The sequence below is a fragment of the Mus caroli genome, chromosome 11 (assembly GCF_900094665.2).
Source record: "Mus caroli chromosome 11, CAROLI_EIJ_v1.1, whole genome shotgun sequence".
In the NCBI taxonomy this organism is placed as follows: domain Eukaryota; kingdom Metazoa; phylum Chordata; class Mammalia; order Rodentia; family Muridae; genus Mus; species Mus caroli.
Window position 1 is genome coordinate 18,127,160 of NC_034580.1, and position 26,991 is coordinate 18,154,150.

A 26,991-nucleotide genomic window follows, 5' to 3' on the forward strand; every position below is an offset into this window, starting at 1 on the left:
TAGCAGCCTTATTTATAATAGCCAGAAGCTTTCGGAAAGAACCCAGATATCCCTCAACAGAAGAATGGATACACAAAATATGGTACCTTTACACAATGGAGTACTTCTCAGCTATTAAAAACAATTAATTTATGAAATCTTAGGCAAATGGATGGATCTGGAGGATATTATTCTAAGTGAGGTAACCCAATCACAAAAGAACACACATGATATGCACTCACTAATAAGTGGATATTATTCCAGAAATTTAGACTACCCAAGATACAATTTACAAAACACATGAAACTCAAGAAAAGGAAGACCAAAGTATGGTTACTTCCTTCCTTCCTTCTTAGAATTGGAAACAAAACACCCATGGATGGAGTTACAGAGACAAAGTTTTGAGCAGAGTCTGAAGGAATGACCATCAAGAGACTGCCCTCCTTGGGGATCCACCCCATAAACAACCACCAAACCCAGACATTAGGCAGATGCCAACAAGTGCCTGCTGACAGGACCCTGATATAGCTGTCTCCTATGAGGCTCTGCCAGTGCCTGGCAAATACAGAAGTGGATGCTCACAGTCATCCATTGGATGGAACACAAGGTCCCCAATGAAGGAGCTAGAGAAAGTACCCAGGGAGCTGAAGGGCACTGAAGCCCCATAGAAGGAACATAAATATGAACTAACCAGTAACCTCAGAGCTCCTTGGAACTATACAACCATTTATACTATGAAATGATAGTGTGTGTGAAGAGAGCAAGAGTGGGGAACACAAAGAGAGAAGGGGAAAGAAAGAAGGAGGGGGAGGAAAAGAAAGAAGACAGCATCATCTCAGAGGAGGGCAAGCAACAAACCCCTCCATGTGAGTGCTTAACTGTAACTGTCTCCATCTTTACTATGAACTGCCACGGTTGCCTAAGAAAAGCCCAATATAAAAGAATAATGTTGATAAAAGGAAGCAAGAGAGGAAGAAAAGGAGAGAAAACAGAACCTGGATGAACCTGAGACCAATGGAAATGACATTGCAGGCATGGGAAACACAGAGGAGGAGTTGTAGAGATGGCACAGGGCTTGCCACACAGCACGGGACCCACATAAAAAGCCAGGTACATGGCACAGCTCTGTGATCCCAACAGCAGGAGACACAGACAGGGGGAGCTAAAGGCCACACTGGCACTCTACCTAGCTGACTGGTGAGCTCTTTGCTCAATGAGAGACCTTGCCTCAAAAAATAAGCTGAGGAGCAATACATAAAGACATCCAAAACTGACCTCTGACCTCCACACAGGTATACAGTGAGCAATGTTTAATAAAGAAGAAAACATTCTAAGAATCATGTTGTTTTTTTAACTAAGAAAACAAAGAGTTGAAGATGATATGAAAAACTTTTGGAACTACATTAAAATAGTTTATTTTTCAAAAGGTTAAAAAAAAATGAATAAATCCAAAAGGTAAAATATCTGACTGACCTCTAATATGTCAGAGAATAATAGGTCCCCAGATGTCACTTGTGCCAGAGACCTATCTAAAAACCATTCGAAACTAGAGCAGGATACTGGAGGTCCCAGAGGGAAAATGAAATTTGGGAATTGGCCAGGCCATACCCATCACAGGTTCAGGAGTATGAAAGAGAAAGCCCAGCTGAAAGATTTTTCCCTTGAGAGGAGAGCGAGCCACTGGCACTCTGCTCACACAGGGCCACCTAGGACATTGTTCGCTGGATTCATCTCATCATGTTCTACTGCCCAGGCACTCAGGACAGTGCAGGCTTAGCCCCACTGCCCCACTGCCCCTGGAAGCTGCCCTTGGCATCCTCCACCTGGCACTACTTCACAGACATGGAGACTGCAAACCTTGGGGTCATGGATGCTTCCACCTGGCTAAGAGGAAAGTCTAAGAGGCCAAGCAATGTGGGATTAACAGGACTGTATTCCCTGGAGGCAGCCTGAGAGTAATATTCAAAACTGCAAGGGTGGAAGTGACCTTTCAAGACCTAAGGACACTGGAAATGCCAGAACACAAGAGTTACAGCCAGAAGAAGAGTCAGCCCCAAGGAAAGGTCACATGGGCTCTACAGTGAGGAAAGTATAGGGGCAGGACTACCTAAACCTGCATCATGCCACCATATGCTAGGCAGAGCTACAGGGCCCAGTGTTTCCCCTGCTAGGTATCAGTATTGTTCTGATCCTATCTGTCATTCCTGTGCTGTATTCCTCCCTCTTTAAGTGTGAGTGTTTATGCTTGTCTTAACCACCATGTATGTGATGGCTTTTGGTACAGAATTGTCTCTTTTATTTTATATGGGTTAACATCTAAGAATTTGCCTTGACTCTCAGTGGGACACTCAGTGGGGACTTGGACTTTTACATGATGCTGTTAAATTAACTGTTTAGACTGTGAGGAAGGAATCAGTGTACTTTCAGTTGTGCACAGGATAGTTATACTGTGTGACGTAGAAGTGGGACTTCACTACTGTCCTTATTTGGACCCCTGAAGGAGATCTGTGTGGGTGTCATGTCAGTGAGGGTCAGACTTCTTGTGACTGTCTAGTCAACTAACGGACACCCAGAACAGTTTAAGTCACACTCCGGATGTGAGTGGGAGGGTATTACATGAGAGGAGTAAAGACTGCTGAGGATGAGGCTAGGAGACAAAAGCAAAGGGAGAGAGAGCAGGAGTCGGGGAGGGTTCAGTCAGTCAAGTGCTTGTCATGTAATCCATGAGTCCAAGCTCAGCCAAACCATAAAAAGCCAAGCAAGGCTGTATGCACCTGTAACCCCAGCCCTAGAGAGGCAGGACAGGCTGATGTTCACCAGACAGAAGCCATGTCACCAAGTGCCAGGTTCAATAAGAACCTCTGCCTCAAAAAATAAGGTGGAGAAACAATAGATAGAGGACACTCTTCTACTGTTGATGGCAGTTCAAGGGCATTTAAATTAATTTTCTTTTTCTCTTCAATATACAATCAATTGCTTGTATATCCATACAGTTTCTATTCTCTGTGTGTGTTCCAATTCAATACCTTCATTTTCATGTGTGTATGCCTAACAGAATAATTTTTATGATAATGCTGATACAACTCCAAAAACCTTGATATGTGATACCAACTTTTGGCCTCTATACATTGTACCCATGCACACATACATAGCCATGCACACATGCACACGCACACACACAAAGTGGACAGGAGGTTGGACACACAGCTTGTCTCCACAATGTAGCTTGGAAGCCATAAGATAAATAGCTTTCTCTACCATGGATCTGTCTTTGTGTTGCCCTGCCTCACCTCAAGTTTAAAGTAACAAATCAAACCACCCTTGAATTGAAACAGAAGCCCTAAGCTTATGTAAATCTTTCCTTGCTTAGAAGGGAAAAATAAAATGAAGGAGAAATAAAGACTTTCTTAAACAAAATTTGAAAAGTTCTTTTTGTTTAAAGTGGGATCACTGGCTTTCAAGGTATGTTCAAAGAAAGTAGAATAGCACACATTTGAAACCGAAATTACAAAAGGAAAAAAGATGAAGGCAAAATAGAAAGTTTTATTCTTAATTGGTTTAACAGGTGAGGTTATTACATCTGCTTTTGTGATACATCTGCTTTTGTGATATGTGATACATACATATGTTCATATGGACTTGTACATATGTAAAATGCCTGGAAGCAATGGTAAGAGGAATAGCAAAGAAGAATTAATATTTTATTTTATTCTCAAGTTCTCAGACTAGCTATGAAACATATGAAAGTGACCCTGGATTAACTGGCACTGTGCACTGCTAACTCTAGATCCTGAAAAAATGGGAAACAGAAGAACAGCTCTAAGGTAAAGGAGGAAAGAGAGCCACCACAATGCTCAGTGAAAGTCAAACAGACAGGGCCAAAGAGGTGGCCAGGCGCTAGAGAATCTGGGGTTGAGTCCAAGTACATGCATGGCTGCTAACAACAACTCCAGCTCCAGGGGACCCAGTGCCCAGACAGTGCCCAGACACACCTGGGGCAACACACTCATACACATAAAACAAACATGCAAGAAAAGACATCTGACATAATCTGACACCTATTATATGATAATAAAAAAAAACAAATTCACAGCTAACTCGGTATATAAAGAAACTTTATTTGATTACACACAGACACATATACACACAGAGAGAAGCACGCACACATGCACAGAGCTAGCAGTATACTCAATAGATAAAACTAGGAACAAGGCAAGCCAGCCCCTATTGCTCTTCAACTCTGCAGGAAGTACTGTGGAATCCAGGACAATGGACAGTGATAAGGTTTCGATAGGGCAGAACACAGTTAGTGAGCTGGGTGGAGTCTTAGGGGCTCTTTGACCCCTACTGCACACACAGTGCTGACAATGCTTATAACTGGATTATTTTCTTCCAATCTGCATAATACATTAAACAAGTACTTTATTTCATCAAACTATCTTCTACTCTTCTGCTTGGCTGAAAATTACCCTTCAAAAGTTGAACTCAGTAAAAAGCAACATATTCATGTCTAATAACTATTATATCTATCCTGTTAGATACAATAGGAAACACCATAGGAAATGAGAAAATATAACAAACTTCTTCTCCTTTATTCCTAGAAATTAATTGTTGGAGTCCTGCTCCTTTCTTTTAGGAAATGCTAGACTAAGTAACTTAAGTTATTTTACTTCAAGCAGTGCATAAAGGAACTTTACTTGTCTGCTCGCCACAGGAAGCACATGACCAGGCAGTAAAATCATTCTCTGAAAAGTTTAGACAAAGGTAAGAAGAAATAAAATACACATGAAAGGATCAAAGGTGGGCTGGAGATAGCTCAGCCATTAAGAGCACTGACTGCTCTTAACCTGAGTTCAAATCCCAGCAACCACATGGTGGCTCACAATCATCTGTAATGAGATCTGACACCCTCTTCTGGTGTGTCTGAGGACAGCTACAGTGTACTTTATTATTATTTTATTATTATTATCATTATTATTATTAAATAAATCTTTGGGCCGGAGCAAGCGGGGTTGGCCGGAGCAAGCAGGGGGAAAAAAAAGGATCAAATGTAGGGCTCCAAAATCAAACTGCACGGGCAGCACCAAATTAACCTTTAAAGAGAGACAGACCAAGGTAAGCCTTCCCCAGCAACTAGTTACACGCTCATAGTCAACCTTTTCTCCTTTCCAGTCTTCTTGGGATTCTTTTATTAAAAGAATAAAAAAGGAAACTTAATTATACTATCACAGAAGGCATAGAAATTTAAAAACCAAACTTATTTTACTCAGAATGTAAGATACATATAACCTTTAGGACCCATCCTGGCACATGAGTATCACAGTCAAATAATTACCAATCCAAATATATTTGAAATTCCTAAAAAGTTGGTGTTTCAGAAAGTATTTTTGCATGTTTAAATAATCCATGTCTTGCCAAAAAGACACATTATTTTTAAGATCACATCAAAGCTCTCAATCCCACAGTCTAAAATGCATTTAAGTTTCTGTGCAAAATAAGAATGTCAGGGTACTATCCAACATAGGGACATAATTTTTCTCAAAAGTTTTAAAAATATGACAAATTAAGTATAAATTACACATTTAAGTTAAAGATCCTTAGTGAAAGAGAAGCATTATGGGCCATCTGGCATCGAAGCATGCTGAGTACTCTGACTGGGTAAGGTCGCCTAGAAACTGAAGCTGTCTCTACAGGTCAACTCCCATCTATAAAAATAATTCATTTCAGCTGGGCAGTGGCAGTGCACACCTTTGTCCCAGCACTCTGGGGACAGAGGCAGGTGAATCTCTTGAGCAGAGCTACAGAGAGAAACCTGTCTCAAAAGAAACAATAAACAGATGAATAAATTATGAGGACTAAAGACTGAGAAACAGGGATGGACATCAAACTATAGACCTACTCTTTGTACCATGACAATAATCCAAACTGCACACACAGCACCAAGTTAATCTTTAAAGATAAGACAAAACAATCAGGAAAACAAGTGAGAGTCATTACATACAGAAAAAGTGTTTGACAAAATCCAATACCCCTTCATGATAAGAACTCTCAGCCAACGGGGAATAAAGGAAAACGTGCTCATCTTAGTAAAGAACATCTACAAACAAACAAAAACAAAACAAACAAACAAAATCTTACAGTTAACAGGAACTAGGGGAATAAACCTTTAAAAAGAGAAGTTCTTACTTTGGAAAACACATTAAAAGTTCACTAAATTATGAACAAACCTACCTGTGCTTCAGATTAAAGAGAAGCACAGATTCTGAGACGAGCTGGAAAAGGTTTGTTAGAAGTAAGACATGCACATTGTTCCCACAGAAGTGCAAACAGTAGCCTCACATGCAGAAGTCTGGCAGAAACATTTAACCAAGTTACAGACATGAGCATCAGCAATACCTGCCCAGTCATGTGACTTCTAACACACATACATCACTCAGGGACACTAACCAAGAACTTAAAGCCTGAATCTAGGCAGAAATAACACAAAGAAGAACTCTAAGGTCTGAAGAACTCTAAGAGATTAAAACAACAACACACATAACCCTAGACTGGTCTTACAAACAATAACAACAACAACAAAACTTTTTTTTCTAAACAGAATTACTGGAATAATTGAGGACTCAAAATTAGGACAATAATAAATTAATCAATACCACTAGATAAATGCTAATTTCCTAATAACTGTTGCTGGCTGAGCTTATTGATGAATTTTTAACTAGAGGCATGGGATATTTGAACTAGAGAATGGGATAGGTACACACCTCCAGAATTTTATTAGTTCTGTGGTGGATTTGACATATGTTCACACTTTTTTTATACTTCAAATAAACAGAACAAAATTCCTCTCCTTAGTACACGTGGGATTTAGTGACCAGCTTTTAGTGACTACTGTATGGAAAGGCAAATGATTAACCTTACAGCAAAGAAATCCTGTTAACTGGGGACATAAGCCAGTGCCTAGAATGCTAACTACAGACAACAGACCAGAGGGCTACGGGAAGCATAAAGGACAGACACATTGGCACCTACTGCAGGCTCTCAAACCTTCTGGTTTTCAGGGACAAGTTCTTCTTAGATCCCCAACCCCCAAGCCAAAGCAAGCACTGAGCCACTTGCTTACTACATAGTCAGGCCCAAACCACCTAAGAGAATGTTGGTCCCAAAAGCTCACTCACGTTGGCAATGGACAACTTCTCAAACCCAGCCATCAGACTGGCCACTGCCTCCCTTGTATCCTGTTCCCCACAGATTTTCACGACACCTGCTTTTTTTCAAAATCCCAACTTTGCAAAAATGTAGAATTGTTGAAAGGAGTGCAGCAAACTAACATTAAAGCTGAACCAGTTAAAGATGTTTGCCACCAAGTCAACAACTTGTGTTTGTTGTGTGATCCCAAAGGAAGAACTGAGTCCACGAGGTCTCTGATCCCTACTCACGAATGCACTGCGCACACTCACACACACAAAAGCTGAACTTGCTCATGCTTCTATGTGGCACATTTTTAAGTATTTCTTTGGTACACCCTTTGAGTTCAGTGCAATATTCCTGGAGGCTGACACCACAGCGAAACCCAACTGCACATAAAGAATACTTCCAAGGAGAAAGAAAAGGGCAAAAGGCAAAGGGCAGAGCCAGGGGCAGTCCAGCTGCACCTGAAGTAGAGCAACAATGTAGCGCTCGGCAAATTCTCAACCTAAGTGAGCAAAAATCTCAGCAATTTCTCAACAGCCTCTGCTATGGAAGAGAGTAACTAAAATCAGTCTTTAAATCAATCCATGAACCTGATCAAATGCTTATATTAATTCTGACAGGTGTACAGATAGCAAAGCTAAAATATACTGAATTTCACATTTTTTAAATTAAAAAAAAAAAATCACCAAGTTGCCGAAGCATAGCAGGGACAATTCTAACCCTTAATTTGCAAATATTTCTGGAGTAGCAACAGGAGGTGTCACCCAGGGTCTGGCAAAGCTTTCCTGCAGCAAAGAGCTGGAGAAAGAATAAAATGCAGGAGATGTAAGACTCAATTTCATGCTCATCGGCAATTTGGAATCCTGAAAAACACAGAATTACAGCACTCACCCTGCAAAGCAGACAGGGACTCGGACTATCAGGACAGCCATCGATGACATGAAGACTTCCGTCACACTGACCTGACCATACGCAGCCCCTTACTGTGTGTGGCTAGTGAGTGATCAAATGTGGACTAATTAAACCAAGAACTAAAGTTGGAAGTTTGCTTAATTTAAAGATTATTTACTCCTATACAGATAGCACAGAACTAGATTTCTAATAAATGGTGATTATTATACATTTTCCAAGTTATGCTCTTGGTTTAAACCAAATGAGAGAAAACTCGGTGTCAACCACATTATCTTTAAAAAATTTCATTAAAAGCTGACAGAAATATTACCAATTCAACAGTAATTCTATGGCTTTCTTTTTTTCACTTTCACTTGGGGTCTCACTATGCAGCCCAGGCCTGGCATCTCTCCAAAAGTCACCATGCTTTTGCCATCACACCCACTTTCGTGTTATTTTGTTTTTCCTAGGAGTTGGGGATGGGGGGGGTCATAATAAAAAACCCTCTTTAGGTTAAGTTTTAAAGAAAGAACCAGTACCTAAGCCAATGTGTTTCTCTTCTGCCCATAAACTCTGCTAAATCTAGTGCCCAGTGGGTTTCTTTGCAGGGGGTAACAGTACCTTCTGTCCTGCACTGAGACCTCAGCTCTGCTCTCTATGGCTCTAAGTTCATCAGCATAGCTATTTTAAATTCTCAAGCTGAAAAACCTGGACATATGCAGGGGATGGACCTTTACAGTATCTTTGAACCAAGGCCAATTTTATACATTTTTAAATTTAAAAGTGTTTTAAAATAGCAATACTAGATTTAATAAAAATCAAGCTGAAGTTTTCAGTAAGTCAAACTGAGACAAGGCAACCTTCAGGTGCCTATTAGCCCAGTTTCCTCAGTATCACACTGAGGGTGAGGAAGAGAGCAGCGGTCCACAGGGCTCACTGCCCGCACTTCAACCTCAGTTCAACTTCTTTTAAGACATTATGCAATAATCCTAACGCAGAATATCATCGCCCTTGTTGAGCATTTAGTTCAAAATGTTTGGGCCAGTTTTCCCTTAGAACACTGGACTATTTTTAAATCATACAGTGAACTACTTGAGTGGCTCTTTTGTTGAAATGTCCTACAGAATTAGATCACATCTGATGCATCAATAGCACATTTCTGGAAATGTCAAGTATTAGTCCTCAGAGCATTTTAATTGTAAAACTAAGGTCAAACTAAACCCTATGAGTAGAATTTTTTCACCTAATCCCATAATCCTTTTGGGGGGTGTTAATTTTTTTAATTAGATATTTTCTTCATTTACATTTCAAATGCTATCCCAAGTCCCCTATACCCTCCCCTGCCCCTGTTCCCCTACCCACCCACTCCCACTTCTTGGCCCTGGCATTCCCCTGTACTGGGGCATATAAAGTTTGCAAGACTTAGGGGCCTCTCTTCCCAATGATGGCCGACTAGGCCATCTTCTGCTACATATGCAGCTAGAGACATGAGCTCTTGGGGTACTGGTTAGTTCATGTTGTTGTTGCATCTATCGGGTTGCAGACCCCTTCAGCTCCTTGGGTACTTTCTCTAGCTTCTCCATTGGGAGCCCTGTGATCCATCCTATAGATGATTGTGAGCATCCACTCCTGTATTTGCCAGGTACTGGCAAAGCCTCACAGGAGACAGCTATATCAGGGACCTGTCAGCAAAATCTTGCTGGCATATGCAATAGTGTCTGGGTTTGGTGGCTGATTATGGGATGGACCCCCAGGTGGGGCAGTCCCATAATCTTTTTAAAACAAACTTTTAAAAAATAAGCAAACCAAGATTTAATGTAACATAAGAAAGATGTTATGGAAGAAGAAAACAGGAAGAAAGCACTTCAAAAATGTTTCTGTGAGATGATGAGATGGCTCAGTGGTTAAGAACAAGTACTTTTCTTGCAGAGGACCTGAGTTCAATTCCCAGTCCTCACACCAGGCAGCTCACAGGGGCTGCCTCTAACCTCAGGCACATGCACATACACAGATATAATTGTTGAAAAATTTAAGACGCTACAGTAAAGAACTCAATTTAGGCTGGTCTCAAGCTCAGCAGGAGCGCACTCTTTGCCTAAGGCTCTGGAGAGGGAGTAGGAGAAGAGACAGAGGAAAGAAGGAGGGAGGATGAAGAGTGTGTTCCTGCTAGAGGACACACACACAACAATGACAAATTACTCATACGGAATTAAGTTCGTGTACTTAGCCACACACACTTACTTGAAATGACTACTAACGAAGGAATTATAAAACTGCATGAGTTGATTTTGCTCCAGAAGCAAAAATATGTACTTCCTCTTCCCAAGCAAGCACCAGCGTACCATCGTCAGAGCGACTCGTTCCCACCCAGCCCTCCTCTTCCCAAGCAAGCACCAGCGTACCATCGTCAAAGCGACTCGTTCCCACCCAGCCCTCCAGGCTCCCTGGGTCACTACTTGGTCTCTCTATATACTCTCAATGCTCAGGTTACATTTTCAGTCGTCTGGCTCTCGGTACCTCTGCCCATCAGAGTGGACAGAAGTGTGAATGGGTAACTTACTGAACACATACTAAGTCAGACCTGTTCAATTCCTTCAGTGTTGTTTCATCATCTCACCATCTCCTAAAGAACTCGAGTCTAAAGCACAGAGAACATCCCCACTCTGGGCATCGGGTGCTAAGGCTTTACTTGTTCAAGTCCACACTGCCAGGAAATGCATGTGCTTTCTGCAGACACAGAACTGAATGTTCCCCAAAGTTGATAGGATAATAGGCCATAATAGTTATCATGAGCTCCATTACACAGTTTCTCTATGACACAGAACAGAAGTCAGTGAACTTTTTGGTTTTCTGTTCAGTAGCTACTTTGTGTTTGTTGTTTAGTTAGCTTGTTTGTTTATTTTAAAACAAGGGTTTACTCTGTGGTCTATCTAGACTGGCCCAAACTCTCTTTGTAGCCTAGGCTAGCCTCAAATTCCTCCTGCCTCAGTCTCATGGTGTTAGGATTTCTGGTGTCAGCCACTACACACAGAGAAACTTTTTCCTAAAGGACCAAAGAGTAAAGACTTTAAACTTTGCGTCTACCCAATCTAAGGTGTCAATGACTTAACTCTCCACTACAGTGTAAAAGAAACCACAGATAAGATGTAAAAGGATTTACATGGCTGTACTTTACCAACAACTAGAGGTAGCTGACTCAGGCCAGCATTTGTCAACTCTTACCTATTCTAAAGGTATATGTAGTCTTGGGAAGAATTAAACATTTAGATAAACACAGCTATGACCACTTATGGTATAAAAAGGCTCCATTATGTGTCTTAAAACAACCAATCAGAGCTGAATTGTGTAAAGCTCTGCTTCACAATGGATAAGCATTTCAAATCTGAATAAAGCATTACATGTATTAATTCTGGTTTTAAAGATCACCCCAAAGACCACTACCATATAATTATAGTCAGGTTAACACACTGAGAAGCAGTTAGTAAATAACTCATTGAGTAGGAGCATTTGCTACAAGCCTGGAGACCTGCATTTGCTCCCCAGATCACAGCAGAGAGAATTGACTCCCAAAGAGTTATCTGCTGATCTACACACACACACACACCATATAGAAAACTAGCTCTCATGATAACCAAAGGCACTGTGTAGACTTCCAAAGGAAGAGGGTTGTAGCTTTTCTGAGCCACATCAATGACCAGCACAGTAACACAAAGGGTACAGTAGTGGCAGTAACCATCAGTTCTCTAATGTGATCTAAGACCAGACCAACAAAAGGAATAAATACCATGCCTAGTAATGGAAACTTAACCAAGTTAAGTTAGTTGACTACTCGATGCTATTGAAGTCATGATTACTGGGGGAGGAATGGGGATAAGTTGGATTTTTTTTTTCAAGGAATAAATGAGTCACATAATTTACAACACAAAAAGTAATAAAAAGAAAGAAAGAAAACAACAACAAAAAACCAAAACCCAACAAACAAACAAACAAAAAACCTGTATCTCTCCCAAAGCAAGCTCAGAAGCACTAGAACAATGGCACCCAAGCCTCTACTTTTTACCCAATCTTTCTCTCAGTTAAGATCTTAGAACCTCCCAATCCTATCATCAAGAGCCATAACAATAATCTGGCCCACATTTTAGACTCTAAATTTTGACAAAAAAAAAAGAAGAAAAAAATAAGAATTGTCTCTCTATAGAGGCAAACAGATACAACAGGTTCTGTTCAACTCAAAAAATCTTTTCCTCCACTGCATCTCGGTCACCACCAATTATTAATGGCCATACCTTAATAGTTACAGTCACCATGAGAACAGAAGCACCTCCAAGGTACAAGAGCAGACTTGTTCAAATGTTCTTAAATTTTTAAGAAAGAAACAAACACGTTTCCATTTTAAGGCATAGCAAATTAAAGGTAATACAAATAAAATACAAATTAAAATAATACAAATTAAATACAGCATGTGTGTTCATATCTTAACTTTGAGAGCCATCTGCTCCAAGGAGGCTGGCACCTGGACCTCACATCCTCCAGACATCAAGCATCTCTAAGTTCTACCTCCTGTCCTTCTGCCTGACTCACTCTGTGGCCTCTTCCCCAATACTTCTTTCGTAAGCTCTGTAATCACAGGCCTCACTTTCTCACCAGGTATCTCATGCTTGTGCCCTGACCTTCTCCTGCTCCAGCCCATGTCTATTGGTCCACAGTTCTAGCACTGCCACACACCCACTCTCCTCTCCATTTTCTTGTCCCTCTCTCCCATTCCTAGGCTCTACATTCCTGACCAAACACTGGCCAACGCCAGCTCTGAACTTAACTGGATTGAAGTCTGTGACCCTAGTGTTTGATCCTTCTACAGTCTAAGCAGAGTTACAAGGTCCTCAGCATGAGCCAGCAATCCTGTATTTGAGTCAATTCATTTGCACTTTGACTCTTTCACACCCACTCTCTCCTCACACCCAACAGGTCTGTGTGTAGCTCCTGATTCTGCCCCAAGAGAACAGGCAGCGGACGTGCTGAGCATTAGTCACTCATAGCCAAGTCTTGTCTTTGCTTCTACTTGCTAATGTAGCTTCTGCGAAAGGTCTTCCTGTGGAGGTTTGAATAGGATTGGCCCCATAGACTCATGTGTTTGATTGCCTGGGCTCGCCCTCAAAGAACTATTTCTAAACAGGTTCACTTCCCCCCATGTCCTAATACCTTTTCTTTTCCATTACCTCTGTGGGTGGTGGGCTAGAGGGGAGGTTCAACACTTATTAAAGTACGTTGAGAAAAATGTTTGCCTACAGTGACCTTGTTGGAGGAAGTGAGTCACTCTGGGGGCAGGCTTTGAGGTCTCATATGCTCAAGCAATGCCCAACGTGACACAGTCGCCTTCTGCTACCTACAGATCAAGATATTAAACTCTCAGCTCCTTCCCCAGCACCATGTCTGCCAGCATGCTTCTCTCCGTGACAATACTGGAGTAAAACTCTGAAACGATAAGCCAGCCCTTTATAAGAATTGTAGTGATGGTGTCTCTTCACAGCAATAGAAACCCTAACTAAGACACCAATGTAGTCAAGCTTCCATCCACAATGTTCCTCTAAAATCACTCTCCGAGGCCATCAGCTCTTTCCAATTTGTCAAATTCAAGGCTGTTTTGTTCACCCTCTGAGCAATATTGAATTAACCAGCACTTCCTTTTTGATTTGCTTTTTATGTCTTAGTTCTTGGAAGACATTTCCTAATCTTCCTCTACTTCACTGCTCCCGGTTTTCAGTCTCTGCATATGACAGTGTCTCAGCCCTCAACCTCAACTCTTCTCAATCTGAATGAAAGCCATAGAAAATCTCTCACAGTTTCACAATTGTGTTATATACACAAAGGCTCTGTCCTCTTTTCTCCCATGGGTGAGACCCTTACAAATTAACTGATTAAGATCTTCATCTGGATGTCTCAAACTTTAAGAAACTTTAAAACAAAAAACCTGATTTCTCCCACCAAAACCTTCTCCTCACCTACAACCTCCATCCCTCTATAGTCGTTGCTGAACCTACACTTACTTCACAACCTACCAGCATGTTCAATCTGCTGTACTTTCCGTGTAATTATTTCAAGCTGAACCAGTACATCATTTGTCAAAACTCACTCAATTCTGCATTTAAACAATTCTGCATTTCTGTTTGTAAAAAGTATAAATTATGCCTTAATCTAATATGATGGTAGTGGTAGGTTTGGGCATATGTTATACAAACGGAGCCATTTTCCATACAGCCACCAAAAATAGATAGATAGGTACATACATACCAAAGTGAATGAATGCTTACAGACCATTGCCATTGCTCTTGGTTACCTCCTAGAAACTTGAGGGTAAGATTAAGATCTCCATATTATTCAAGATAACACATTCTTGAGTCAGGGAACCATGAGAAATCAAACTGGTAGTGATCTGGCTAGCTTTCATAGCACTGGAGGTGGTCTATGTATGATGCCTGAGATGAAAGTATTCAACAGTCTTCCCCAGCCGTGAACCCTGCAAACTACAATAACAACTGCCTGGGCTGGATATACCCACTAGTACAAAAATTACTCAAATGCTATGGGAAAAAGCAATAACTTTCTGACTGTTTTTAAAAGCCCATTCCACAAAACAGCTCAAACCTGGCTCCACTGAGACTAAAACCTGTGGTTGACTAGGTTCGAGGCCCTGAGGAGTCTGCTACTACCATGCTGTGCCCTGGTTTGCCTTCTGTTGCTGTGATAGTACAGTGGCCAAAAGCAACTTGAACAAAGAATGTATTTGGGTTATAGAGGAAAACCAAGTCAGGAATTCAAGGCAAGAATCTGAAGGTAAAAGGCAGAAACTAAAGCAAAACCTGTGCTTGCTTTCAGACTCACATTTATACAGCTCAGGCCCACCTGTGCAAGGCTGGTACCGCCCACAGTGGGTGGGTCTTCCAACATCAATTAGCAATCAAGAAAAAAACCCTACAGGCATGTCCACAGGCCAATCTAACAGAGACAATTTTTTAACTGAGTTTCCCTCTTCCCAGGTTGACTACCAAATTAACATAGTATGAAACTGTCCCCTAAGTTATTTTATAGAACCCACAACTAATCAATGCAGAGAACAAGAGACTGCAATGCTCAGCAATAAATGGGACATCGACATAGCATATATGCACACACACATGTCACAGAAGAGGGGGTAGTACACTGTAAGAGCTATAGGTAGCAGACATCTGCAGAAAAAGCACCACAGCACTAGACACGATAGAGTTGTTAGAATCTTTTCAACTTTTCAATTAGAATCTCTAAGTTTCCCTCCTCTACATTCATTCTTCCACATCTCTAGAGTAATACACAAAACCATCAAAGTAGGCCTGGGATCCAGCTGCATGGCAGGGAGCACTTCCCATGCACAAATCCCAAAGTATAATTCCCATGACTGCAAAAGTAAATACATGAATAAATAATAAGTGAAATGCAAACGTGGCTCATAAAAATATCCTTACTGTGTGTTCAAGTGTATTTTTACATACTTTAAACAGATTTTAAATTCAGCACACGTATAAAATAATTTGAGTTCTGGCAAGTATTTAAATCAAGAATGAAAAAAAATGGAAAAAAGAGAGAAAATTATAGGATATGAGTTTAGAAATTGGGCCTGATTTGTATTTTCACAAGGACGCTAAAGCAAAAGGAATGTCAACTAAAATGATTACAATCAATTTTTATATCATGAAAATTCTTTAAAGTTCTACTTAAGGATCCACTTACAAATAAAATGCCTATACAGACAATAGATACATTACTTCATGGTCACTATCACCTTATCAGCTTTAAACTTAATTTTTATTAAGGATTAATTTACTTTCTTATTTATTTATTTATTTATTTTATATGTATGAATGCTTGCCTCCATGTCTGTACATCACCTTTGTGCCTGGTGCCTATGAAGGTCAGAAGAATGCAATGGATTCCCTGGAGCTCGAGTTCAGCTGGTTATGAGGCTCCATGTGGGTGCTGGGAACCAAACCAGCATCCTCTGCAGCAAGAGCAGTAAGGGATCTAGCCACTGAACCATCGCCCAGCTGCTAAGCTGTATTTTTAAATGAAAGCAAGAAAGATTTCACAATATGGTACTGTCCATCTGAAAAATTACAGAGCATTCAAGTCCTTCCAGTATTAAGTCCATATATAATCATAGACTCTGATTTTACTGCCAGACCCTTAATGACCATAATTAACATAATCAAGCTACCTATTCAACTATAATCAAGTTTGATTTTTCACTAGTTGCTTTAAGATGTGTTAACAATGGCGTAAATGTTGCACAAGGGAAGAAAAACACAAAACATGCTACAGATTATGAGGAAGAAATGGATTTTTTTTCTTTGTTGGTAGGGGTTTTTTAAGGAAGGGTCTCTCTCTAGCACAAGATGACCCTCTTGCTCCAGCTTCCCTCATGACTAGATTACAGGTGCAAACCACCATGCCCCACAAGAAACTGACTTTGTTTATTTATGTTTCTCCTCCTCCTTCTCTTCCTCCTCCCCCCCTCCTCCTCCTCCCCTCCTCCTCTTCCTCTTCCTCTTCCTCTTCCTCCTCCTCCTCCTCCTCCTCCTCTTCTTCTTCTTCTTCTTCTTCTTCTTTGGAACAAGGTCTCACACAATCCCATACTAATTGGCTTTGTAAGAGAAACCACCCTTGAATTCCTGATCTTCTGCTTCAATCTGTCAAGTACTAAGATTTGGTGGTGTGCCACCAAACCCATCAATAAACTGATTTTTTTTTCTCTAGCTGAAAAATAACCTGAATGTCTATGCTGTTAAGAAATGAGATTCATGAGAACCCTGGGAACAACCCAGGCTGCTGTTTGCTCTCCACAAAATCATGGCAAGGCCCTACCTTAAATCATGGAAATAACACCCACACAACTCACTGAACATGGGGAAGTGGAGCTGGTGTCTACCTAGAGTCTTCAACCCCATTGTGTAGATTTCTTGGTACCAGAGGTACCTGCAATCACCAACTCAGCTACAAGCCCTCTGATCTACAGTGGTGCCCTGCCTGCATGGAATGCTAATGCAATGGTGGCACAAAGCTTGTTGGAGTAACCAACCAGTATCTGGTTTGATTTGAGGCTCACTCCATGGGCTGGAATCCATATACTCCACTGTTTGGGTGCCAAGAACCAGGGACTAAATAGTCAGGGACCTAGGGCACAACCAAATATTACCAGTCTACTTAAAGAATGTAGTAATAAAATGACTCCTAGTAAACATTCCACTGTACTTATAGATCAGTGCCTTGCTCAGTCATCATCACAAGAACTTCCTCCTGCAGCAGATGGGAACAAATACAGAGACCTACATGGAGATAATATTCAGAGAATGAGAAACCTTGAAACATTCAGCCCTAAAAAGGTTGTCTTCATCAAATCCCTCCCCTCAGGGCTCAGGGAACTCAGCTGAAGAGGAAGAAAAAAAAGTATGTGAGCCAGAGGTGATAGAGGACTCCAGGGAAATAAGGCCTTCTAAACACAGCAAGACCATGCAGACTTGAGCTCATTGAGACTGAGGCAGCATGCACTAGAGCTAATTAGATGAGGTCCTAGTGCTGAGAGGAGATGTGAACATAAGCCCCCATCCCTAAATGTGAAGCTACCTCCAAGTGATAGTCTCTTGCCAATGAAAAATGGGCTTTCTCCAAAGGAGTCTCCCCGAGGAAACAAACCACACTTAAGGTAGGCTATGTGCCCAGGAGTAGATATTGAACACAAACCATTTATTATTTATTATTATTATTATTATTATTATTATTATTATTTTGTACTCTTCAAGTTTTATGTATATAGTATGGCTTCCAGTTTTGTGTGTTTATGAGATTCCTAAACGTGCGAAGGGGTATGTCTCTGCCTGTGTTTCCGAGTCTATATCTGTTTCTTGTACCTTTTCTTGGTCTGTCTTCCTTCTGTTTATTTTGTCCTGTTCCTTTGTTTTAATTTTATCTTATTTTGTTATTGTCCCTCAGATGCCTGTTTGTTTTCTAAGGAAGACCCAGAAAGGGTGTGGCTCTAGATGGGAGAAGAGGTGGGAGAAACTGGAAGGACTAGAGAGAAGGGAAACCATAGTCAGAATATATTGCAAGGGAAAAATATGTTTACAATAAAAAGAAAGAAAATGAGATCAATTCAAGTATGGGGGCTCAGGCCTACAATCCTAGGCTAATATGCAGAGGCAGGAGATCTGAGTCTGAAGCCAGCCTGGGCTTACAGTGAGACTGCCTCATAATTAGATTCAAAGCTGACGTTTCCAGTGTACTACCAAGTTAAGAATGGATGCAATCGGACCACCTTCCTTCTTGGTAGGTCCCTAGCCTTTAAAGGCAGAAGCCTGGTGTCGATCTAAACTTCTCCTTCTCCCTCTCACCATTCCTCCCCATCCCAGACTGACAAGACCGACCATCAAGTCCCATCACTTTTCACTCTATGTGCTCTTCTGCTCCATGCCCTCCAGACCCTCTGCCAGTAGCTGGTCCACACACCATTCCTCACTTTATCAACAGCAACAGTTACACTACCAACACTGCCTCGGTTACCCACCCTCTCCGCACCACAGCCTGCCAATTTTCCCATTACAAACCTAAACTTCATCTCCAAACTTCCACAGCAGCCCTGTCACCAACACATGGTAGCCCAAGCTACTAATAACAACATGAGGCTTTCTATGACTGGAGTTCTTCCAGGCTTTCAGATGCCCTACCACACTGTGATTCCCCTCAGCCAACACTCTCATCTAAGGAAAGTGCTTGAATTTGGATCCTAGAGTGACCTCAAACTTGAAATCATCCTGCCTCAGCCTTGCTATAATTACAGGGATGCCTTGATCCACCCACCCCTCATGCTATACCTAAAGCCTCATGATATAAAGCCATACCTTGAATTCTAAGCATGCGTCCTGCTGTAGGTTGTCTAAATGTGTGGATTTCCTAAAATGTACCTCGTTTCTTCCTCTCTGATTTGATGTACAACTAAGGCTCTCTAAGATTCAGCCTGAAGCTGGGGTAAAGTTCTTGCGCACAGCATGAGAACCTGAATTCCATCCTCAGCATCTATGTAAAAAGCCAGGAGCAGTGGCATATTGTCTGTGACCTTGGTGCTGGGGAGGTGAAGGCAGGATCCCTGAGGCTTACTGGCCAGCCAGTCTAGCCTAATAAAGGGAAGTAAGATAAAATACACTAAAATGAAGTCAAGCTCAGCTGAGAGCCCAGGAAAGCAGAGAAAGGCACCTGCTTCCTTACTCGCATCATTCTTCACTGTGCTGTAGACTGAGAACCCTATGGATAACACTGGCATCTCATGGGCATTTACTACCTCCCTGTTCTAAACCTTTTACAAAATTAGTTGATTTAATCTTCTACTAAGTGGTACCATTACTATACATATGGAGACTGAATTACAGAGAAGTAATATCCCCAGGATATCCAGCCGGGTAGAAACATGCATATTTACATTACTGAACCTATCACAAGTGAAGTTACTTAAGGGTCCTTACCATGGCCTGTGAGCTCCTTGAGGGTAGGGAGGATGCCATTTCTGTCTCTAAATCAGCAGTTTATGTATATAAACTAGGTAGAATATACATACATACACACACACACACACACACACACACACACATATATATATATATATATATATATATATATATATATATATATATGATTTTAAAATAATGTTCCTTACAAACTCAAAAAAAAAAAAAAAAAAACCCAAAAAACTAAGAATGCTTAGCCGAGAGGACACTAGAAAGTGAGCTTAGTACCAAACATGAGATGACAGTCCTTGATGAAATGGACTTATTTTGTGGTAGTGCTTAATCGATATAATAAACTAAAATTCAAAAGACCATTTGCTTAAGATTAACTTTTGTCCCTCACTACGTAAGGATTCTCATTTCTTATCATTCATAGTAGTAAAAGAAAGCCCTAAATTTACTTTCCTCAAATGGAAAGAAAGAGGCAAATGACAAACCATTGCCACTAATTGCTTCCTTAAATCCTGCCAAGAAATGTATCCCATTAGGCAATTAAAAAGAAAAGACAGTTGCCTGACTAAGCATTTCACAAGAGAATCTCTAAGGTTGTGTGCACTGGCATTCCATTATTCAAATACTGAAAAATACTCTAAGTAAAATGAAACAAATAACAACAAAATAAAACCGCCATTCTATATGATATAAATTTCTATATTGAGACATATGTGATGTTAAGATAACCATTCTCTGTTTAAAATTATAAAAATAAAGTTATTCTAACACCAATGATAAATGACCATAAGGCCAAAACTACTATACTTAGGTGTGTTCTCAGTTGTAGTCCTCTGAGACAATCTGAAATGGAGTGATTAAAATCCACAGAGACAGTACCAGCAGCAACAGTGCACATACAGTACTTGTTAGAGTATCTGCACCGTCCACAGCTTCTACACACTTGTGTACCACTGCAAGGTAACCTGGCTACCAAAAGACCCACAGTCCAAGCTACCGGATGGTTAGGCAACACGACATTAATCAACCCCTAAGCAAGTCTTACCATTTCTTTGTACATTCAACCATCAGCTCCTGGTAGGAGGCCACAAACTGGAACTTGGATGCGTGTTTTCCCACACGCTGCAGTCGCTTCCAAACTGAAGCCATGGTGATAGGCCAATAGACTGGAACAGTTCTGGATTAGCAACACAGCAGCTTTGATAAAGCACAAGAGCCTTGCATGTATGTCAGTACTTTCAACAAAAACTAGAACTTGAAATGATGCTTGGCGTCCATAAGTCTTCTCCCTGTCTCACAGGGTCAATCCTATCTTAGATCAATGGCCCAGTCAAGAACAGCTGATGTACAGGACAGGATGACTGAGAGGAGGTTCCCTCATGGAGACATCATCATTCCACCTCAGGGACTATATGACGTGGGTTCTGGAGAACTGAAAAGCAAAACACAGACAGAAAGAGAAAGAATATGAGGACAGAAGCATGAGAAGTGTTAGATAAGACCGAAACAACCTCTGCTATCTGCGTGGTTTTCAAACAATGAAACAAAACCCCGGCCTCAAAAGCCAGTAACATCAAGGATGAAAGATACCAAGGAAGAAATGACAAATCACACTGAAGACAGGCGGCAATACACCAGGTTGTCAGCACCAACAATTGAGAGATGCCAGTCGGGCCCTGCCTTCCCTACCTAGCATAGCAGAAGAACAGGGCGGGAAAGTCGGGATGCTGTTTGATATATCTACCACCAGTTAGGAGTTATTTTTTAAATAAACTTTATTTTTCAGCTGATAATGAATAGCCTCGAGCTACTGAATATGTACTTAGCACAACCAGGGTGCAGGGAGAAATGCTGGTTCTGTAGTAGAGGGAAATGAATGGAGAACTAGCAGTGGAGGGAAATCTCACGGCAGAGGGAGGGCAAGGTCCCAGCTCCAGGCCACTTTGCTTCCCCTTCACCTTGGCTGCCAGGAGGAGGGGAATGGAAACTCCTGCCTGGGCTTGAAGCGATGACCAGCCGGGCCAATGGACTGTGCGAGGTGCGGTGCCTCCCTCCCCCATCAGGGGCAGCCGGCCTGAGCCTCGCCTCCTCACGCACCGAGTGCAGACCCCTGCCTCTCCGCAGAGACAGGCGTTGCCAGCTGCGGTCCCTGTCACCCAAGCCTTGCTGTTAGACCCCAGCCTCGGTCCCCGAACCCCGGCCCCTCCGCTCGTCCACTCCAAGCCCTCCTCACACCTCTAATCCCGCTGTCCCCTCCTTAGAGCCGCTCCTCGGTCGCCGCCGCCTCAGAAGCAGCTACCGCCACCGAGTCCTCCATCCCTGCTGGAGCCGCGTGGAAGAGCGAAGCCCGGCGCGGTGCTCGTTTGCGGGAGCCCGGGTCTGCAGCTTCCCGGGCGGACGACGCCCGCCCCCTCCCGGAGCAGCGCCCCCTCCCCGGCGGAGCGCCCTGCGACCGTCCCCCTCCGGCCCGCCCGCCCGAGCGAGCCCTGCCAGAGCCGCGGTTCAGCGCCCAGATCCCCCTCCCCCGCCTCCCTCGGCCGCCACCACCATCATTACCTCCCCCGCCGCACCTCTCACACTAACCCTACCCTACGGCGGCTCAACCTCCGTCCGCCTCGCCGCCATTGGCCGAGTCTGCGGGAGCCCCGCCTCCTCTGCGGGCGGGCCTTAGGACGAGCGAATCGCTCCATTGGTAGATCCTCATGCCGGTCATAGGGGCTCCACCCCCAGGTTTTCTTTTTCTTTTTTTTTTTTTTTTCCCTGAGGGGGAACCCGCCGGGTCTACCCTCCTCTTTTTTTTTTTTTTTTTTTTTTTTTAAAAAAAAAGTGTAAATCACGAAGGACGATCCCGTCCATTCCCTGGAATGGTTGAGGGCAGCGGGAGGCGGGAGGACTAAGAATGTTTATAGTGAACTGGAAAGCCATTGCAGAAGGTGGCTGTCCGTCAAAGGCGCCGTGGCTGCTGGGCAGGGTTTCTGGCTCCTGTTGTAGGAACAGAGCAGAGTCTGATTCTAGCGGCTGCCTGAGACACTGAGGTGCTGTGGTTTCTCTCCTATTCTCTCCCATCCCCACCCACGAACTGGGTGCTCCTCTCCTGCGCCACTAGCAGCCAGCGGTTTTGCACACAGCCTTTATTTCACTCAATTCTTTCCGAGTTTTTCCCTGACCTTGCCAGGAGCCTGCCCCAGGTTCAAGGAGGGCTAAGCTGGACATAAATGTTTACAGTACAGTCTCTTCTTGTTCTCATTCTCAGCATTTCTTTGAATCTTGCATTCTCGTGTTCCTTTGCGGTCTCATTATCCTCTGGTATGAGCTGTGGGTGGATTAGGGAGTGGTTGACTATGTGGAAAGGGTGGTTAAAGGCAAGGGAGAGGACGAAATAACTTAATAGTTTGAGAGCAATGTTGTTTACATCTGTTAAGAGGCAGCTGACATGGCCTGAAACTGTATTTCCAGAGGTTAGCATGGTTTTCCTGCTTCAACATCCAGGTTACTGAGATAGCTGAGATTTTAGGTGTACACCCTTGTCATCACAAGCACTGCCCAGCTACAAGATCCCTTTTGAGGCCCTGAAAGCAACAGACTTCTCAAGGGGCAGAAAATATCCATCCTATCCCAAAACACAAAAATTTGCTTTCAGCCTTAGATGTTTCACAGACCTTGGGTGTAGAGAAAGAATGAAGAATAAAATTACAACTTTTCGTGACTAAACAGTAAAGTCAAATTAATTAAGGAAGCTAGGGATGTGCCTAAGAAAGGGGGTATGAGAGAAAGGGGGAGTAGGGAAGACAGAAGAGGGCAGGGAAAGGAAAGGGAAGGGGAGAGAGGGGAGCTGAGAGCAAATTGTCAAAAAAGCAAAACTCAGCAATTCCTCCACAAGGAATGAGCAAAGAATTTGGAAAGAAGATGGAAGGAAGCATGAAAAAGGCAAAATGCAAATTGTTTTTGGACTAATTCCTAATCTTATTAAAGTTGGAGGCAAATTTGTTAAACTGACTAAAGTTTTTGGTGTTCTGAGGAGGATTCTTTGTAGGAGGGGAAGGAGGAGGGTGTGAGATCAGCATATAGGAAGCAAGAATCAGATGGAATACACCCAGGAGAGTCAGAAAGACAGTCTTGAACCCAGTATCTAATTCCATTTCCACTTTTAGGAAAAGAAAGTGATCTAATAATGCTATTTTTAAAAGTACATTTTATAGGAAATGGCATAGATACCACTTGTTTTGCTATAGTATTAATTCTAAAATGGAAGACAACCAAAATAATGTATTTTTATTTTATATACACTATATAAAATGAGTATGAGTGTGATTTCTCAGATGTCGTTATGCCATTATGATCTCAGTAATACATTCTGCTTCGTTAATAGGTACTGTGTGTATAAACCTTTTCAATGGATATTTATAGAAGTGGTCATAAACTATCTTCATCTAAATGTAAAAACTCACCTGATAATCAAGTGGTTTCTACTCTACTTACTATTCTTTATCATAAGCTCTCAAATGTTCTAATATGGTCACTTTGGTTTTCCTTGCTTAAAGAGGGTACTTTATTGTATAGAAACTATCTAAAGATCAATGGATATGAAAGGGAAGTGGGAGGGAGAAGAGAGGGAGGAACAGAAACTAGATCTATAAGACTCCTCCCTCAAGTTGTAGAAAATAAGAGTCCAGTAGTCTTTGTTTTGTGTTGTTGTTGTTGTTGTTGTTGTTGTTGTTGATTTTGAGACAGGGTCTTACTATGTAGCCCAACTCTCCTGGAACTCTATGTAGACTGGGGTGGCCTCTAATTTACAAAGATCTGCCTGCCTCTGTTTCCTGAGTGCTGGGAATAAAGGAATGTGCCCCTATACCCAGCCTAATATTTTTTCTTGACTGTTATCTCACTTTTCTTCATAGCTACCAAGGTAGCTATGGAAAGAGTTAAATTGTCCACAGAACAAGGGAAGACATTAATTGTAGACCTTGACATTGTTCTGCTGCTGAGCTCAAGTGCATGGGCTGGCTGCGAATCGCTGCACAGAGCAGCAGCTTCTCTCCACAATACTTTTAAAAATAACCTGTCTAGCAACTAAATTGATTGGGGAACTTTAAATATAGACTATTCTGAAATTGTTTGGTCTGCTTAGCCTATAATTAAATACCAACTAAATGTTGACCATATTAAATGCTATTAATAGTACATTAAAGTAAGTTTCTATTCTCAAAGAATTTTCAGAAACAGCTCTTAAGTGTGCGTGCAAGAGAAATTACTTAACCTTTCTGAGATCGAATTTCCTAGTCTGTAAAACCAGGAAACATACCCAGCTTTCTGAGATGTAGAGAGGACAGACAATACGACCATAAAGTGTCCATCATACAGTAAGCAGACAAGTGATAGTAGTATATGTTATGTTTAGCAGCAAACTTAAACAAGAAAAAAGCAAAATGTTTTCAAGAATACCTGAGCAAACAACTACTTGGCATGACACGTCTCTACCTGAAAGGCTAAGGGCTGGCAGACAGTCCGCTTACCATCATTAGAGCTAAGGGCTCCCAGACAGTCCGCTTACTCACCATCATTCCTCTAGCAGTAACTCGGTGGATACAAATGCATATCAAAAATTTGGATGGCTTTGAGACTTTATGATAATTACTTAGTATCTACTTGCCATCAATCTTTATGGCCACCCTGCATGCCACATTAACTGGAATCATCGGACAAGCTACAAGTTACTTTTTCCTGAAGGCTTTGTGTGCATCCTGCTGATGCTTCCTCCTTGCAGGACTCCTGCCATGTTTCTGCTTTCCCTATTCTAGTCCCCTGTTAATACATGACTTGATTTAGCATCAAGTCTGTCCCAGGCTTAATTTACATATAATAGACCTTCAGTTTCTGGTTGCAAAATTTTAGTTTTACTGAACAGAAGAGTCCATACTTTCTTAAAAATTAAATTTTGCCTATAAGTATATCAAGCATAAAATATAATAGGTGGGAAATACCATACACAAATCTTAAACCTTCTTTGAGATATAAATTTAGGAAAGGACAGAAATTATTTTCACATCAGAAAAGCCCAAAATAAAGTTTACAGTTAGGATATGCAGTTAAAGGCTTGCATTATTGTTAACTTTCCTGGTAACAAAATTCTTTTCTTTGGGTTTCACTATTTTCACAGTAGAAATTGTCAGCAGTATTAGTCCAGGATTTAACTATTGCTGGAATTTGTGCCTAAGAACAAATTTTACTCCAGATAACAACACTGCAGGTGTTTGCACTTTTGCCAGTTACCATAGCAGTTATGCTGTACACAAAAATATTACTGCAGTTTATAACTCACAATGGAATTGTCATAAAGCTATAACAAGCAAACAAACAAACAAACAAAACACATAATCCCAACTACCCTGAAACAATTTTTATAACCTAAAAAACCCACCATGGCAAACTCTAATGCTATTGAAATTTTAACCAATGGTTTTTACAGTTTTTCTAAATACTTCGTTTTACCCAGTGGTATTCTTAAATATCTCACCACAGGCTGATCTTTCCATTACATCTCCACACCACTTAAGCTGGCCTTTGCTCGTTCTTTCAGGGAAGAAATAGAATAGAATGTAGACAAATGAAATCCTCAGCCCCTTGGTGTCCTGAAAGCTTAGCCTTTGGAGAATAATGACTAGAATCTAGGTAGAGATTTGCATTGCTCCACACAATAGTCTCTAGTCACAAGTGACCAGAACACAATGTAATTGGTCCAGATTGATATGTGTTGTAAGTATAAAATATGTAGTGTTTTCAAAGAGTCACTGTGTATAAGAGAACATAATATATACCTTATTAACTATTTTACATTGACTACACACTGTCATTATCACAGTTTTAATATACTGAGTTAAACTTTACAAGTAATTTCTCTGTTTCTTTACCTTTTTATTCTGGCTGCTAGTTGTTTTGTTTCTGTTTTGTGCAAACCTCTTAAAGAAGAAAGGACCAGGCCAACCTGAACCATGCATCTAGATCAACCTACCAGAACTTAGAACTGACACAGTCCAATCAAACTTTAGTGATACACAAAATATTCTATATCCACCTAACCAGTAGATATCCATAAGCTACTTGAAACTATCTGGACACTTAAAACCTGGTTAATATATCTGAATAGCTTGAGTTTTACTATTAATTCATTGTAATTACAACAAATATAAATAACTGTAACTGGCTGGTGACTACCACAATGGACAGTGTAGAGAACCACTGAGGCTCTGGAAGGTTCAACACAATTCCCAATTATCTAAAAAGGTGCCAAAGTGTTAGAACCACACAAGGAGCCCTGCTGATAACCCCAGAAGAACTCAGGGGCAGTCGGAGGTTAGATGCTTTTGGAATCTGATCTAAAATCTTGAGAGGAGTCAAC

The 26,991-nt window shown here is 41.5% G+C and overlaps 1 protein-coding gene across 10 annotated transcripts in view; it reads right to left on the minus strand.

Moving 5' to 3' along the window:
* Ehbp1 (EH domain binding protein 1) overlaps positions 1-22,210 on the minus strand; it is a 275,350-nt gene extending 253,140 nt beyond the window's left edge. For 6 of the 10 annotated variants that reach the window (XM_029483507.1, XM_029483505.1, XM_029483508.1 and 3 more), the window contains exons 1-2: positions 21,831-21,979; positions 20,641-21,027 (exon numbers count right to left, since the gene is read on the minus strand). In XM_029483507.1, the coding sequence (XP_029339367.1) occupies positions 20,641-20,744 (104 nt within the window). In that variant the 5' untranslated portion in view covers positions 20,745-21,027; positions 21,831-21,979. Of the gene's footprint in view, positions 1-20,640; positions 21,028-21,830; positions 21,980-22,151 lie in introns of those variants that run through there. The other 4 variants (XM_029483510.1, XM_029483509.1, XM_021176349.2 and 1 more) reach the window with 2 other exon arrangements.
* Positions 22,211-26,991: the final 4,781 nt, after the last annotated feature.